Below are 17342 nucleotides of genomic sequence, written 5' to 3' on the forward strand. Positions count from 1 at the left end.
TGAGACTCTTGACTACCATGGCTCTCTTGGATTACATTAAAAGAGAGGAAGCTAGTATGAAAGGAAAGCAAGATTGTTTGTTCTGCATAATGTATAGACTGTACACATTTTAATAAGCTTCTTTACGCTCTAAAATCCACCATATTTATGATGTAATTAACTACATGTAGTATTAAGTTGCCCAAGCTTGCTCTTAAATCATCCACAATTACGTATCATGAGGGCTCTATTCAATACTCTCCTACACAGCAGTTTAGTTGACCAAAGATTTCACTACTTCACAGGAGGACGTGTCAAACAGTAATTGCTCAGTCCAGATCTATGGCTCTATTTAATCTGTACCGGTGAAGCGTTACAGATGGCGCAATATAAATGTTAAAGTCATTTCTGATTGAGCCAACATATGCAGTGTTTACCGTGATGCAGTCTCAGCTAATATGGAACATTGCCTTTAGATTTCAAACACGCTGTAACGCTGAACTTCTGCGATACGGATTGAATAGAGCCCCAAGTTATGGTGCTAAGACAACTTAAGTTGTAAAGTGTTTTTAAGTGACAGCTCACCAGTTTTACACAGCAACCCTCTAACAAATTATGCTCTAAAATGTTCATGTGTTGTTGTAGTGTATCATATATTTTGCATCACTGCTGCGTGTATATACTGTGTATATACAGAACCAGTCAAAAGTTGTCACACCTACTCATTCAAGGTTTTTTTTATTTGTACTATTTTCGACACTGTAGAATAATAGGGAAGACATCAAAACTATTAAATAACACAAGGAATCATGTAGTAACCAAAAAAAGGTTAAACAAATCAAATGACATTTTAGATTCTTCAAACAGCCACACTTTGCCTTGATGACAGCTTTGCATTCTTGGTATTCTCTCAACCAGCTTCACCTGGAATGCTTTTCCAACACTCTTGAAGGAGTTCCCACATATGCTGAGCACTTGTTGGTTGCTTTTCCTTCACTCTGCTGTCCAACTCATCCCAAACTATCTAAATTGGGTTGCTTGTGGAGGCCAGGTCATCTGATGCAGCACTCCATCACTCTCCTTCTTGGTAAAATAGCCCTTACACAGCCTGGAGGTGTGTTTGGTCATTGTCCTGTTGTAAAAAAGATAGTTCCACTAAGCGCTAACCAGATGGGATAGTGTATCGCTGCAGAATGCTGTGGTAACCATGCTGGTTAAATGTGCCTTGAATTCTAAATAAATCAGTGTCACCAGCAAAGCACCCCCACACGTCCTCCTCCATGCTTCACGGTGGGAACCACACATGCGGTAATCATTCGTTCACCTACTCCGCATTTCAAAATTACTCATCAGATCAAAGCACAGATTTCCACCAGTCTAATGCCCATTGCTCGTGTCTCTTGGCCCAAGCAAATTTCTTCTATTGGTGTCTTTTAGTAGTGGTTTCTTTGCAGCAATTACACCATGAAGGCTTGATTCACGCAGTCTCCTCTGATGTTGAGATGTGTCTGTTACTTGAACTCTGTGAAACATTTGGGCTGCAATTTCTGAGGCTGGTAACTCTAATGAACTTATCCTCTGCAACAGAGGTAACACTGGGTCTTCCTTTCCTGTGGCAGTCCTCATGAGAGTCAAGTCTCATCAAAGCGCTTGCTGGTTTTTGCGAATGCACTTGAAGAATCTTTCAAAGTTCTTGACAGACCTTCGTGTTTTAAAGTAATAATAGACTGTCATTTCTCTTTCCTTATTTGAGCTATTCTTGCCATAATATGGACTTGGTCTTTTACCAAATAGGGCTATCTTCTGTATACCACCCCTACTGTACATATACCTTGTCACAACAACTGATTGGCTCAAACGCATTAAGAAGGAAAGACATTCCACAAGTTAACAAGGCACACCTGTTTATTGAAATGCATTCAAGGTGACTACCTCATGAATCTGGTTGAGAGAATGCCAAATGTGTGCAAATCTGTCAAGGCAAAGGGTGGCTACTTTGTTGAATCTCAAATAAAAAATATATTTTGATTTGTTTAACACTTTTTTGGTTACTGCATGATTTGATATGTGTTGTTTTGATGTCTTCACTATTATTCAACAATGTAGAAAATAGTAAAAATAAAGAAAAACCCTGGAATGAGTAGGTGTGTACAAACATTTGACTGATACGATATATATGTGATTGAGTGAGTGAGTGAAGAAGTTGCTGAACTGAAGGAAATTCAGCAGGTCCTCCCAGTGACTGAACAGAGCAGAAAGCCCTCTATTTATTTATTGGGGTCCCCAGGGAGGGCACCAGTGGCCCCTTTTGGCTGCAGGGTTAAAACGTCTGTTACCTCTCCACCAATCGCTGCCTAGGAAAGGGATGTAGGCATTCCAGAGCCCACTGGATGGTTAAAGCAGATGGTTAGAAATTCTAGAACACTATACTTCTTAAAGAGAAGGTAAAAGAACTACATTTGCGTGAGATAAAAAGATAACACCATTGCACATTTCTATGCTCATGGGAAAATTGAAACATTAATTCACTAAAAGGTTACTGGATTATTCATGACACTTTATAACTGCAGTAATGTACCACCATTTTCACAAATATTTTTTTTAAAAGTACATTTGATTAAATTGAAACTGTAACTCATGTAGGCCTGGTAAACATCTAAACAAAGGTGATAAATTGACCATGCCAGTAAGAGTATTATGCCCCATTATTTTGTCCTTTATCCTGTATTGTACCTCAAGAGCAAGGAGTTCCCTTTTGATTGCATCCATCGTAGTAACATTCACTGTAAGAAAAGGTTGAGGATTCTCATCCTGTATGTATTGCATGTGTAATCAGATGCTACGTCTGGGATGGACTCAATTTTTATTTTTTTTACCTTTATTTAACCAGGCAAGTCAGTTAAGTCAGTTAAGTTAGCAAGTCAATAGCTATAAACATGAAAATACAGTGTATTCAATGCAACTGAGTTAAAGTGAATTAACTGAATTTGCCAACTACCAAGTATTTAAGTTTAATGATTTAACACCATCTTTCTCTCTCTTTATTTTAAATGTTTAAATCAGACACATGGTGTATGACTGAAATGCTATACTTTAGTATTTGGAATTCTAATGCAAACATCTGCAATATACACTACTTCATAATTGAAATGGGAAAGGTTTGATTGACACTGTTTTGGAGAGAATAGGTAAATAAGTGTTTATACTCATTTAGTGCATATATGTAGTCATTCCATTAATTTGAACACCAGTTCACTGGTGGTGTAAATCAAATCTGTAACAAATAAGGGCATCGATACAAGGCAACTCTTCTTACCAGAGCTACACGAACTTCACAATGACTTAAGGACCCCATCTAGTGAAGACTGGCAGTATTACTACACAGTTGTAGTAAACCAACCCACTGTTCCATGACACTCTGATCACTGGCATTTACAACTGGAAGCACACTCTACAAATGTCACAGAACGCAAAACTGCAAGTTGAGGGGTTTATTTACTTCAATTGCACTGTATTTTATGAGAATTGTATAAACGTCCAAGAAAATAAAGTCTCTATTACGCACAGTCATAAAGCAATTAACTAGGCACTGAAATATTGTCAACCGTCAACACTGTTTTTACGTGGCAAGATAGCCACAGCAGTTTAATTCACTGCATTTTCACAATAATCATCTTTATCACTAAGAGCTTCAAATAGTATAGGTAGTTTAACCTGCATTTGTTTATTAGTGTGTTATGCTACTGATACTGCATTCACTGAGATTAAACAGACACCTTTCTAGATTGAAAACTTCTGCATCTAATTATATATGGCATTATGTAGACTGGCAAGATATCATTAGAGAAACTGCATCTCTTACATCAGAAAACAGATATTCTCTCCACAATTAGGAGTGAAAATACCATTTGGTTAGATCAGCTTGGATATGAGCGACGTTATTTAGAAGGATTTTCCACGGTCGGCCATGAAAGCCTCAATCTCCTCCACTGTACGAGGGACACAGGTGAGCAGCTCCATTCCGCTGGCAGTCACTGCAATGTCGTCCTCAATACGCACCTGGAGAGAGGAGGAAATATACAGGAAGACACATGAGGGTCAGAGCCAAGGTTAATAATCAGGGGAGGCAGTTATAGCAGAAGACTTAACAGAACAGCATAATGTGTATATTATTTGCTGCCATGGAGTATATTGAGACAAATGGGTTTCTATGTGCAAGCTTTGGGTGGTTGACATTGACAGTAAAACCAGCACACTAATGAGTACAAACTGTCTGTGTATAGGTAAACGTACCCCTCCAAAGCTGCGGAAGCGGGTCAGCACTTCATTGTTGATGAAGCAGCTCTGGGCTGGGTTGGCCAAGGCCTGGTCCAGCAGGTGGTTGATGAAGTAGATACCAGGCTCCACAGTCAGGACCATGCGTTCCTGCACCAGACGGCCCATCCTCAAGCTCTTCAGACCGGGCTCGTTGACCCGCTCAATACCCTGTATAACCAAGAAAAAGCGGCATGACAACGGACGTTAGCTTTGTTGTTAGAACTTTCTGTAGCACTGATCATTGATGAATAGAATACTGTATCCATCTCTTTGGTTCTGACCTCTGGGTATCCGCCCACGTCGTGCACGTCGATGCCCAGCAGGTGTCCCAGGCCGTGGGGCATGAAGACAGAGCCCATGTGGACCTTCAGCATGTCCTCCACACTCCCATGCAGGATCCCAATCTTCACCAGCTCCTCTAGGTGAACCCGGTCAGCCAGACGGTGCATCTCTGTCCACTTGACCTCTGAAACACAAGACCACCTTCAGTCAGGTTTTTAAATCGGAGGTTAAAAGTTTCAAAGCAGCCTAGTATGCAGGTGATAATGACCGGTGGTGAGGATATGGCATGTTCTGTGGTAGTCTTCAACAACTCCCTATTAGTCAAACCATGGAACAAATTAATATATTAAAGGTATAATCCTTCCTTGTGCCCAAGCTAAGTATGTACTGTATGTTTAGTGAATGCTTCCGCTCTCCTGCCTGTGTACAGTAGGATCATACCTGGTTTAATGGCAGCCATGACAGCCCGTGATGACTTGAGCACAGCCTCATAGATGGCCTTCTGGTCTGGAGTGAACTTTCCATTGGCTGGGAAGGAGCAGGTGATGTCAGAGGAGTAGCAGTAGTATTCTCCACCCATGTCAAACAGACTGCAAGGAAAAACCACACGTCACAGTTAGATCAGTGTTACTGCTCACCCAAAGGGCTCTATAGCCATTCTGGCAACATTATTTCCAAACATAAATCAGAGAAATTGTTCACAGCATGTACATCAGAATGAATACAACTTTTGCCTTTCAAAGGTGCTCATGTTATGTCACCATGGGCGCTCCACACAGCCACATCTCCATCAATAGCCCTATGCACACAGCAGCCTGACTTATATTCAAAGCCAGTCCAAGCTGTGCTCCATCTATGAGTAAACCCATGGGAGAGCCACTCAGTGGATCCAGCTGACAGCGAGAACAAAACAACACCCTACTATACTAATGACTGCAGGGGAGGTGTAGCTCTCTGAGATGTACAGTATTCCATTAAACAAAACAACACCCTACTATACTAATGACAGCAGGGGAGGTGTAGTTCTCTGAGATGTACAGTTTTCCATTAAACAAAACAACACCCTACTATACTAATGACAGCAGGGGAGGTGTAGCTCTCTGAGATGTACAGTTTTCCATTAAACAAAACAACACCCTACTATACTAATGACAGCAGGGGAGGTGTAGCTCTCTGAGATGTACAGTTTTCCATTAAACAAAACAACACCCTACTATACTAATGACAGCAGGGGAGGTGTAGCTCTCTGAGATGTACAGTATTCCATTAAACAAAACAACACCCTACTATACTAATGACAGCAGGGGAGGTGTAGCTCTCTGAGATGTACAGTATTCCATTAAACAAAACAACACCCTACTATACTAATGACAGCAGGGAGGTGTAGCTCTCTGAGATGTACAGTTTTCCATTAAACAAAACAACACCCTACTATACTAATGACAGCAGGGGAGGTGTAGCTCTCTGAGATGTACAGTATTCCATTAAACAAAACAACACCCTACTATACTAATGACTGCAGGGAGGTGTAGCTCTCTGAGATGTACAGTATTCCATTAAACAAAACAACACCCTACTATACTAATGACAGCAGGGGAGGTGTAGCTCTCTGAGATGTACAATATTCCATTAAACAAAACAACACCCTACTATACTAATGACAGCAGGGGAGGTGTAGCTCTCTGAGATGTACAATATTCCATTAAACAAAACAACACCCTACTATACTAATGACAGCAGGGGAGGTGTAGCTCTCTGAGATGTACAATATTCCATTAAACAAAACAACACCCTACTATACTAATGACAGCAGGGAGGTGTAGCTCTCTGAGATGTACAGTATTCCATTAAACAAAACAACACCCTACTATACTAATGACAGCAGGGAGGTGTAGCTCTCTGAGATGTACAGTTTTCCATTAAACAAAACAACACCCTACTATACTAATGACAGCAGGGAGGTGTAGCTCTCTGAGATGTACAGTATTCCATTAAACAAAACAACACCCTACTATACTAATGACAGCAGGGGAGGTGTAGCTCTCTGAGATGTACAGTATTCCATTAAACAAAACAACACCCTACTATACTAATGACAGCAGGGGAGGTGTAGCTCTCTGAGATGTACAGTATTCCATTAAACAAAACAACACCCTACTATACTAATGACAGCAGGGGAGGTGTAGCTCTCTGAGATGTACAGTTTTCCATTAAACAAAACAACACCCTACTATACTAATGACAGCAGGGGAGGTGTAGCTCTCTGAGATGTACAGTATTCCATTAAACAAAACAACACCCTACTATACTAATGACAGCAGGGGAGGTGTAGCTCTCTGAGATGTACAGTATTCCATTAAACAAAACAACACCCTACTATACTAATGACAGCAGGGGAGGTGTAGCTCTCTGAGATGTACAGTATTCCATTAAACAAAACAACACCCTACTATACTAATGACAGCAGGGAGGTGTAGCTCTCTGAGATGTACAGTATTCCATTAAACAAAACAACACCCTACTATACTAATGACAGCAGGGAGGTGTAGCTCTCTGAGATGTACAGTATACCATTAAACAAAACAACACCCTACTATACTTCCATTAAACAAAACAACACCCTACTATACTAATGACAGCAGGGGAGGTGTAGCTCTCTGAGATGTACAGTATTCCATTAAACAAAACAACACCCTACTATACTAATGACAGCAGGGGAGGTGTAGCTCTCTGAGATGTACAGTATTCCATTAAACAAAACAACACCCTACTATACTAATGACAGCAGGGAGGTGTAGCTCTCTGAGATGTACAGTATTCCATTAAACAAAACAACACCCTACTATACTAATGACTGCAGGGGAGGTGTAGCTCTCTGAGATGTACAGTATTCCATTAAACAAAACAACACCCTACTATACTAATGACAGCAGGGGAGGTGTAGCTCTCTGAGATGTACAGTATTCCATTAAACAAAACAACACCCTACTATACTAATGACAGCAGGGGAGGTGTAGCTCTCTGAGATGTACAGTATTCCATTAAACAAAACAACACCCTACTATACTAATGACAGCAGGGGAGGTGTAGCTCTCTGAGATGTACAGTATTCCATTAAACAAAACAACACCCTACTATACTAATGACAGCAGGGGAGGTGTAGCTCTCTGAGATGTACAGTATTCCATTAAACAAAACAACACCCTACTATACTAATGACTGCAGGGGAGGTGTAGCTCTCTGAGATGTACAGTATTCCATTAAACAAAACAACACCCTACTATACTAATGACAGCAGGGGAGGTGTAGCTCTCTGAGATGTACAGTATTCCATTAAACAAAACAACACCCTACTATACTAATGACTGCAGGGGAGGTGTAGCTCTCTGAGATGTACAGTATTCCATTAAACAAAACAACACCCTACTATACTAATGACAGCAGGGGAGGTGTAGCTCTCTGAGATGTACAGTATTCCATTAAACAAAACAACACCCTACTATACTAATGACTGCAGGGGAGGTGTAGCTCTCTGAGATGTACAGTATTCCATTAAACAAAACAACACCCTACTATACTAATGACTACAGGGAGGTGTAGCTCTCTGAGATGTACAGTTTTCCATTAAACAAAACAACACCCTACTATACTAATGACTACAGGGGAGGTGTAGCTCTCTGAGATGTACAGTTTTCCATTAAACAAAACAACACCCTACTATACTAATGACAGCAGGGAGGTGTAGCTCTCTGAGATGTACAGTTTTCCATTAAACAAAACAACACCCTACTATACTAATGACTGCAGGGGAGGTGTAGCTCTCTGAGATGTACAGTATTCCATTAAACAAAACAACACCCTACTATACTAATGACTGCAGGGAGGTGTAGCTCTCTGAGATGTACAGTATTCCATTAAACAAAACAACACCCTACTATACTAATGACAGCAGGGAGGTGTAGCTCTCTGAGATGTACAGTATTCCATTAAACAAAACAACACCCTACTATACTAATGACTGCAGGGGAGGTGTAGCTCTCTGAGATGTACAGTATTCCATTAAACAAAACAACACCCTACTATACTAATGACAGCAGGGGAGGTGTAGCTCTCTGAGATGTACAGTATTCCATTAAAAAAAAAAAGATCACTGCAAGTGTTTTTGATATACAAATTCAAGACAAAATTAACACAGAATCTAATAAAACCAAGCAAACAACCCCAAAAGGACAATTGAGGAGTGGAATAACTTCACATCATGTGAAATGATCGCCGACTTACCACATGTCTCCGTCATCGATGGTCTTGTCATTGGGAGCTCCTGCATGGCCGTAGTGCAGGACTGAGCCGTTGTTTCCACTGATGAAGATTTAAGCATACGAGTAGGTCATTATAGAGGCACTGAACACACGTCAGACAGAACAATAGCACCTCATTTCTGTACGTCAAAATGTAACACAGATGATGTCACGCATTTCAGATATGTTCTCCATTAAAATTAACCCATTTGTGTGTAGCAAAGGGAAGTAAGTGCCTTACGTTCCACAGATACAGGTGTAGGAGGTGTGACGCATTCCCCCATGAGAGTAGCAGTAGTGCTGGAACAGGCTGCAACAAAAAAGCACTGACATGAGCGACCGTACACAAGAAGCTCCACAGTTCTAACAATGAAGTGTAATCAAGGGTTAACCTCCTTTTTGATATTGATTAGCCTAGAATACAAGAAGGCAGTCATCTAAACCTCCCACCTTGAAGATCTCCATCGCCTGATACTTAACTGGTGGATAGTATAATAAAAGCATTTGGACTCATCTTCACTTGGTTATTGGTTTATTCACTGGAGACTTGAGTCAGTGATTACATATTCTCTGCTGCACGTTCTTGCTGCAGTCAATTAGTCAGATAGTGGGCTGGCGAGGGGCACTGCTATAGTAGCTCAGATTATTTACATTCTTCAGCCACCCAGATGAAGGTTTAATTAAAAACACAAAAAGCTGCCAACTAGAAACAGGAAATTGATTCAGCTCAGTGGGTGGCTGTTACTTCATCGTAAAATACACTCGCCTCCATATGTAATTGGACAGTGAAGCCATTTTTTCCATTTGGCTCTATACTCAAGCATTTTAGGTTTGAGATCAAATGTTTCACACGAGGTGACAGAATGTCACCTTTTATTTGAGGGTATTTTCATGCATACTGTATCTGTTTAACCATTTAGAAATGAAAGCAGTTCATGTGTTGTCCCCCCCATGTGAAGAAGTCATAAGTATTTGGACAAATGTGCTTAGTGTATCAAAGTAGTCAAAAGTTGAGTATTTGGTCCCATATTCCTTGCACGCAATGACTACATCAAACTGGTGACTCTACAAATTCATTGGATGCATTTGTAATTTGTTTTGGATTATGTTTTGCCCAATAGTAACAGAAAGAAAATGATTAGTCATCATTCATCATTCATAGTGAGTAGATAAAGATATTTCTTATAAATAACACTTCTAAAATCCTCATAACGCCATGATTAATGATCAGTGAGATGCTGTTCAGAGGCTACAAAACAACATGCTAACCCCTCACCATTACCAGTAACGAGGATAAAAATGGGGGGTGATGATATTTTTGCCTCTAACCTTTTCCTTTTTCACGATTCATTCACGATGGTCGATTATCCTGGTAGCATTCACATGAATATAGAAGTGTTCAGAAGCATCTCCTATTCTTACTTATAATAAATGCATCCAACACGTTTTTAGTCAGAAGATTGATGTCGTCATTGCATGCAAGGAATATGGGACCAAATACTACACTTTTGACTACTTGAAAACACTATGTGAATTTGTCCAAATATACTTATGACTTCAGTAGTGATCAGATCAGAAGTGCTGTGAATGTAGTTTATCCAGAGGAACACACCTTGATAGATAAGGAACGTACTGTTTTACCGCCACCTTTATGGTCAGACGGGACATAGTACACCACCTCGTCATACAATATGCCTTTATACGGTACAAACAGTTCAATACAGCTGGCATACCCTTCATGATAAAAAGCTCCACTCACCTCTCCATTTCATATTCTTTCTGTCCAGGTCTCACATGCTTCATGATCTGAGGAGAAAGACAACAGCACTTCAGGTTGGCTGTGCCTGTGATATACAAAGAAATTACAGCACTTTTTGTACATAGTCTCCCCCCCCCATTTTATTGGGACAAATGAACTCATATATACTGTACATGTGTTCTAAAGAAGTCAAATAATGCAGTATTTGGTCTCATATTCCTAGTACGCAATGATTACATGAAGCTTGTGGCTCTAGAAACTCGTTGGATGCATTTGCTGTTTGTTTTGGTTGCGTTTCAAATTATGTGGTGCCCAATATAAATGAATGGTAAATAAAGTAGTGTCATTTTGGAGTCACTTTTATTGGAAATAAGAAGAGAATATGTTATTAAACACTTCTACATTCATGTGGATGCTACCATGACTACGGATAGTCCTGAATGAATTGTGAATAATGATGTGAAAGAAAGTTACACACAAATATCCTACCCCAAAGACATGCTAACCTCCCAAAATTAAAATAACAGGAGAGGTTAGCCTTTTTTGGGAGGTATGATAGATGTGCGTCCAACTCTCTCACTCAACTTATTCACAATTGATGAAGGACTACTCATAATCATGGTCGCATCCACATGAATGTAGAAGTGTGTAGAAACATTTTCTTATTTACAATAAAAGTGACTCCAAAAATAACACAATACATTATTTACCATTACTTTATATTGGGCACAAAATCATCTGAAACTCAACCAAAACAAACAGCAAATGCATCCAACAAGTTTGAAGAGTCACATGCTTGATGTAGTTATTGCGTGCTAGGAATATGGGACCAAATACTAAACTTTGGACTACTTTAATACACATAAGTGAATTTGTCCCAATACTGTCGGTCCCCTAAAATCCAAAAATGCACAGATCAAATGAGATGAGCCAGAATCTGGAGCTCCTTCTCCCCCTGTGGCAGGTATGTCTGTCTGTCCTGCAGGATTTTACCTCTTTATGGGCTTCACTGGAAATCCGGTTAGTGTATCGCAGAACCTCCAGCTCCATGTCAGTCTTAGTCAGCCGGCTGCAGGAAGAGAAGGAACAAGGAGTCAAGGGCCTCTTAGATCAATAGGCCAGGTGTATATCTCTATTTTATAAATTGGGTGGTTTGAGCCCTGAATGCTGATTGGCTGAAAGCCGTGGTATGTCAGACCATATACCACGGGTATGACAAAACATTACTTTTTACTGTTCAATAACGTTGGTAACCAGCTTATAATAGTAATAAGGCACCTCAGGGTTTGTGGTAATATAATATACACTATCTGTGTTCTGTCCACGCCAATATACCATAGCTGAAGGGTGTATTCAGGCACTCCACATTGTGGCGTGCATAAGAACAGCCCTTAGCCGTGGTATATTGGTCATATACCGCACTCCCTCAGGCATTTTTGCTTAATTCCATCATGCACAAACACGTACTAGGCTTGGGTTATAGCACCCAGCCAGAAACAAAAGATTGATGATCAAAGCTAAAGCTCTGTGTTTATGTGTGTGCTTTATATTTGGTAGCTCATAATGAATGCAGAAATAATACCTGTATTACTCATCCATTCCTCACTGCTGGAGGAGCCTTACACTCTCCTCTTTATCTTTCAGGAAAATCAGCTTCTTACCATATTGTTAGTGAGGTGTTTTTCTGATTCTATTCTTGGCTATGGTTTCTACCACCATTTATGTCTTAATGATTATCTTCCCATTAGACATGCAGTCACCACCTCAGATGACTCAGTGTGAAACAGGCACAGAATAATAAGGTTTAACAAAAAGAGTTCCACACAACAGAAAAGCAGCAGGAACCAATGGTTACGAGCTGGATATAGTATCATACAGTACTTACCATTCCACAATGACTGGATGCAGAAGAGTGTTGTTCACTTGGAATCTGAAATATTATATTTATCAAGGTAAAACATTCAAGCAAATAAATTAGAAATACAAAGTTTCAAATGGACATCAATTGATGCCAATTAAACGTACTGGCTGATTCCTTCAAAGGAGGCTTCGCGGCAGGTACTCCCACTATCTGTGTTCTGTCCACGCTGGAAGAAACATAATACAATTACCAGGCCCACTTTCACGTCTCTTAAAATAATACTTTATCTAATGAATTGCTACTGTAAACCACTATCATAGCATCAACATGATATATTAAGGACATACCAAAGTGAGAAGAGCTCCAAGCTTCATCTTGGAGAAGACATCAGCAATCTGTAAGAGTTCAGACAGAAAGGCAGAATTGTTGAGGGATCAGAGAACTGACACTATCAAATAGAGGGAAACGAGTGAAGCTACAAGATCACAAGCTAAGCTACAACACTACAAAGATGATAAGGTGTACAGTATGTGCATGCAAACGTGACACACTAACTTACATCACAGGTGTATTGCACCTCATCGACTGCGTATTTCTCCTTGAAGTATTCCCGCGGATGGATCCTGTCAATAGACAATGACACAATCGGTTTTAATGAGAAGGCCTAAGGAGTATTCTTAGAGTGTCTTTGTGAGTCCATGATGCTGAAAGTGGTAGGCTGTCTCCTGAGGCCGATCACATTCACATATAGTTTGAGTTACAGTCACTGACTCACTCTCCCATCCAGGTTGCATAGCTCTCAGGCAGCTTGGGGACAAAGAGGATGGATTTTCCTGTGTCCACATCGATGGCTCCGTAGCAGTCGGCTTCAGTCACTCCAAAAGCCCAATGGAAGAAGGACTCCTACAGAACCACACGAGTCAAAAGAGTCAGCCAGGGTCTGCTCAGTCACACCTCCATCCATCTCATCAATGTGTGATCCTATGTGGCTCAGCTGGTAGAGAAACGCTAGGATTGTGGATTCAATTCTCGCTGGGGTCATCAATATGAAAAGGTATGCCGCTTTAGGATAAAACAATTGCATATCTGTAACTGACTGTTAAGGCTAGGCCCCCTTTTTTCTCGACTTCCTGCCTGAATGACGTGCCCAAAGAAAAACTGCCTGTAGCTAAGGCCCTGAAGCCAGGATATGCATATAATTGGTACCATTGGAATGAAAACACTTTGACGTTTGTGTAAAAATGTTAAAATAATGTAGGAGAATATAACAGATATGGTAGGAGAAAATCCAAAGAAAAACCAAACAGAATGTTGTTTTTTTGGAGAGACCATCCTATTAGAAATGCAAGAGAAAGGTCATATTGAAAATTAGCTCCCTGGATGCAATTCCAATGGCTTCCACAGAGTGACAGCAGTCTATGTTCAAGGTTTCAGGGGTGTAACTTTAAAAACAAATAAGAAATATCAGTTTTAGTACAGGGACACAGTCTTGGAAATTCATGTTTGCGTGCGTCATGAATCCATTACGCACCTGCTAAAATCGCTTTCCTATTGAACATACTTCTTTCCAAAATAAATATTATAGTTTGATTACATTTTAGGGTATCTGAGGAGTAAATAGAAACGTATTTTGACTTGTTGAAACAAAGTTTAGTGGTAGATGTTCGGATTAATTTCTCTGCAAATTGAACGAGTGGATTACTCAAATCGATGGCGCCAACTCAACAGACTTTTTGGCATATAAAGAAGGACTTTATCTAACAAAACAACACTACATGTTATAGCTGGGACCCTTTGGATTGCAAATCAGAGGAAGATTTTCAAGAAGTAAGTTAATATTTAATCATTATATGTGAATTTATGAAACCTGTGCCGGTGGAAAAATATTTTGTGTGGCGCCTTCCTCAAACAATCGCACGGCATGTTTTCGCTCTAATAGCTACTGTAAATCGGACAACGCAGTTAGATTAACAAGAATTTAAGCTTTCAGCCAATATAAGACACTTATATGTACATAAATGTTTAAAATCCATAATATTTATGATTATTTGAATTTTGCACGCCCTCCATTTTCACCGGAAGTTGTCCCGTTAGCGGGACACCGATCCTTACATGTACCTGTCTGAAGAGCATGTCTGTATCGGTGCAGTATCTCTGCTTCTGCTCCCCTCCCTGCAGCATGACTACAGACTTGGGGGCCACCCCATCCTTGGCCTTCATGCCTTGGCACAGCCGCCGCCGGTTCTCAGCAAACAGGGCTGCTGACACTCTCAGCGTGTCTTTACCCAGCCAATACACAGGTCTACAGAAAGACAGCATTGGGAAATGGGTTAATATGTTGTACATTACTGTCTAGTACTTTTCTATTTTCAGTTAGCTAACCCATTGCCTGCCTTAGAATCAGCCGAACTGAAACAATCTAAAACAATAAATCAATAAAAATACTTATAAACCCCTTAGTAAATATACTATGTAAAAAAACAAATCATTGTTTATCATTATATTGCACAGTTATGAAAGTTACATTTTTAGTGAAACTTTAGCAGAAGTGGTGAGGACATAGACGTTGACCATTTTTAGGACTCAGAGTTTTACACTCAACAAAAAATATGATTTTGCACAAACTGTAGAACAGTACTGCCCTAAATGGATCTGGTTTCAATGATCCCCAGTGTGTGGTAAAGATAACACTTGATCTCTGGAGAGTGCTCCCTTCCTTGTGTGATTTATTAACAACAAAGACAGATTTACATGATTTACATGAAGTTTAGTGACAAAGGTCACTAAACTTAGAGTTGTTGATCACCAACCTGCCTCAGATTTTGTCAACTCAACAATAAGATGTCTAAACACTTCTGTGATCATGTGAGTGGGTTTCAATGTGCACTTCCTGTTTTAGAGATGTAGTATATTTAAACAAGAAACACGAGCTATGATAGGAGGATAGAGTATAATGCATCATATCACCTCTATATTAATTAATAACAATTGGAGCATTGACATATTGTAGGGATGGGGGAAATCGATCAAGTAGAGCAGTGGTCACCAACCAGTCGATCTTCTAGGCATTCCTAGTTGATCACCAAACATAACATATCTGTAGAAAAGCCAAAGATAAAGGCTTGCGCTCCTTTATTTATTTGACTTTGCGCTTTTGGCGGAAGGTGCACTTGATTCAGAAGCCCTGCATGCCAGGCAGGCAAACTGTTCTGAACCATTTCAAACCTACCCAGCAGACCAGAAGAGCTTTCGTTAAATCAAGTGCGCTGGCCAATTAGATAGCTCAAAATGTTATCACCATGCCGAGTAACGCTTCCACAACCCCACAGCAAAGTTTGATACTAACCTACGTGAGATTTCACAACTTTTAAAACCATGACCAGGAATAAACTGTCAGAATACAGAAACGCACTGCTGTTTTTATGAGTGAGTTTGTTTAAAAAAAAAATTGCAGCACTGTCAACACAGCACTGTCAACGCGCTTCTCCCTACTTCCTCTCGTGCCACAGCTGCAATTAATTAGTAGCTAAGTGTATCGATAGGCCTGCGTTTTTATTATTAGCAGCTCGTCATGTCTATTTTAATGTTGAGGAATATTTCACTTCCTCTAGTCATACAGTAGGAACATGAATTTGTGCATGAGGCAAAAACAATGCGGTGCGACTCAAGTTTTGCCATCAGTGGTAGGATGGTGTCCTCTCTCTGGCCTGTCTCAACGGAGGAAAGGAGAGAACAGGGACAGGGAGAGGGTACCAGCAGAGGGTCCACATCAGTCCAGTAAAATAAAAAAGCAAAGTTCTTCAATTTATGCTCAGCTATGCCTCGCAAGTGGTACAACTGATCTATTTTGTTATCAAAGCTCGAGTTTTTAATTTTAATATGGTCTTATAAGAACAATATTGCCAGGCCAAGCACATATACTGTAGCCAATATGATGCGATAACGTTTCTGGCCTACTGCGCAAACTTCATTCCTACAGAACTGTTTTTATTAATGTTGAATAGGCTTACATGTTTTTTTTTTAATAATCTGAGTGGTAGATCTCAGCTTGTTTTTTGACTGCGAAAGTGATCAAAAGTGCTACTACCAATCGTGATAACATCGTATCGTGAGGTCCCTGGCAATTATTCCGGAAACAACCCGTCTGTAGAGATACTAGCTAATATTATCCACAAACTGGAGCTGTAAACACCTGTTTTTCCCTATTATGCGAATAAATGTAAAGTCAGACAGGCATAGTCAGTTAATGGCAACATTGCTCATTGATGTCTGACTGCCAGCCTGCAAAAACTACGCCGCTATTTTCTTGTGCTTGACAGCTAGCTCCGGTAACGAGAGTTGCCTTAATTGATCAAGTTTATGCAGATAGCTAGCAAGCTAACAATTCGTGCATTATAATTTGTTTAATTCAGAATCAGTGGCCAAGTACGCTTAACAGAAAGAGAAATCACAGAAATAATACAAAACAGAATATACTCACTCCTGTCGTGCAGCCATGTTGCTCAAGACTGGAGGTGTCATGTGACAGTGGCTTCGCTTGTGAAGCCGATCAGCTGATTATGGCTGAACAAAATGTATGTCGGCAGTATGAAATATCAAGCGGCGAACCGAATGATGCTTGAAATAGTATGGGCATTTATTTGATCCACTAACTTGAAATATATGTTAGGGTTGTATTGCATGACAAGGTCTTTATAACTGTCTTTCAGAAAACCCCCAGGGAGTTGTTTCAGTTACAAATCCACTTTTTTTTAAATCAGTAAACGTCACACAATATTTAAATGTTTGTGTTGGATATATACCTAGTGTTCAGATTTGAGTTTTAATTATGAACCAACTTTTGAGG

The 17342-nt window shown here is 40.1% G+C and overlaps 1 protein-coding gene across 1 annotated transcript; it reads right to left on the reverse strand.

The window, feature by feature from the left end:
• Positions 1–3455: 3455 nt before the first annotated feature.
• Positions 3456–17141, reverse strand: pepd (peptidase D). The gene is made up of 15 exons (XM_035739988.2): positions 16977–17141; positions 14615–14798; positions 13272–13399; positions 13056–13119; positions 12844–12891; positions 12661–12722; positions 12521–12565; positions 11629–11704; positions 10636–10682; positions 9118–9186; positions 8860–8937; positions 5020–5168; positions 4578–4762; positions 4273–4464; positions 3456–4038 (listed from the first exon to the last, which is right to left on the reverse strand). Exons 1-15 carry the CDS (start codon positions 17015–17017, stop codon positions 3922–3924), a joined length of 1485 nt encoding a protein of 494 aa, XP_035595881.1. The 5' UTR covers positions 17018–17141; the 3' UTR covers positions 3456–3921.
• Between the last annotated feature and the right edge of the window lie 201 nt (positions 17142–17342).

The sequence above is a fragment of the Oncorhynchus keta genome, chromosome 2 (genome assembly GCF_023373465.1).
Source record: "Oncorhynchus keta strain PuntledgeMale-10-30-2019 chromosome 2, Oket_V2, whole genome shotgun sequence".
Lineage (NCBI taxonomy): Eukaryota > Metazoa > Chordata > Actinopteri > Salmoniformes > Salmonidae > Oncorhynchus > Oncorhynchus keta.

Excerpts from the sequence above, each read along its gene's own strand:
- pepd (XM_035739988.2), bottom strand. The coding sequence starts at position 17,017 with ATGACACCTCCAGTCTTGAGCAACATGGCTGCACGACAGGA. Across the intron at positions 12,723-12,843 it reads TTGGAGCTCTTCTCACTTTG|CGTGGACAGAACACAGATAG; the intron begins GTATGTCCTTAA and ends TGTTTCTTCCAG. Across the intron at positions 9,187-10,635 it reads AAAGAATATGAAATGGAGAG|CCTGTTCCAGCACTACTGCT; the intron begins GTGAGTGGAGCT and ends TTTTTGTTGCAG.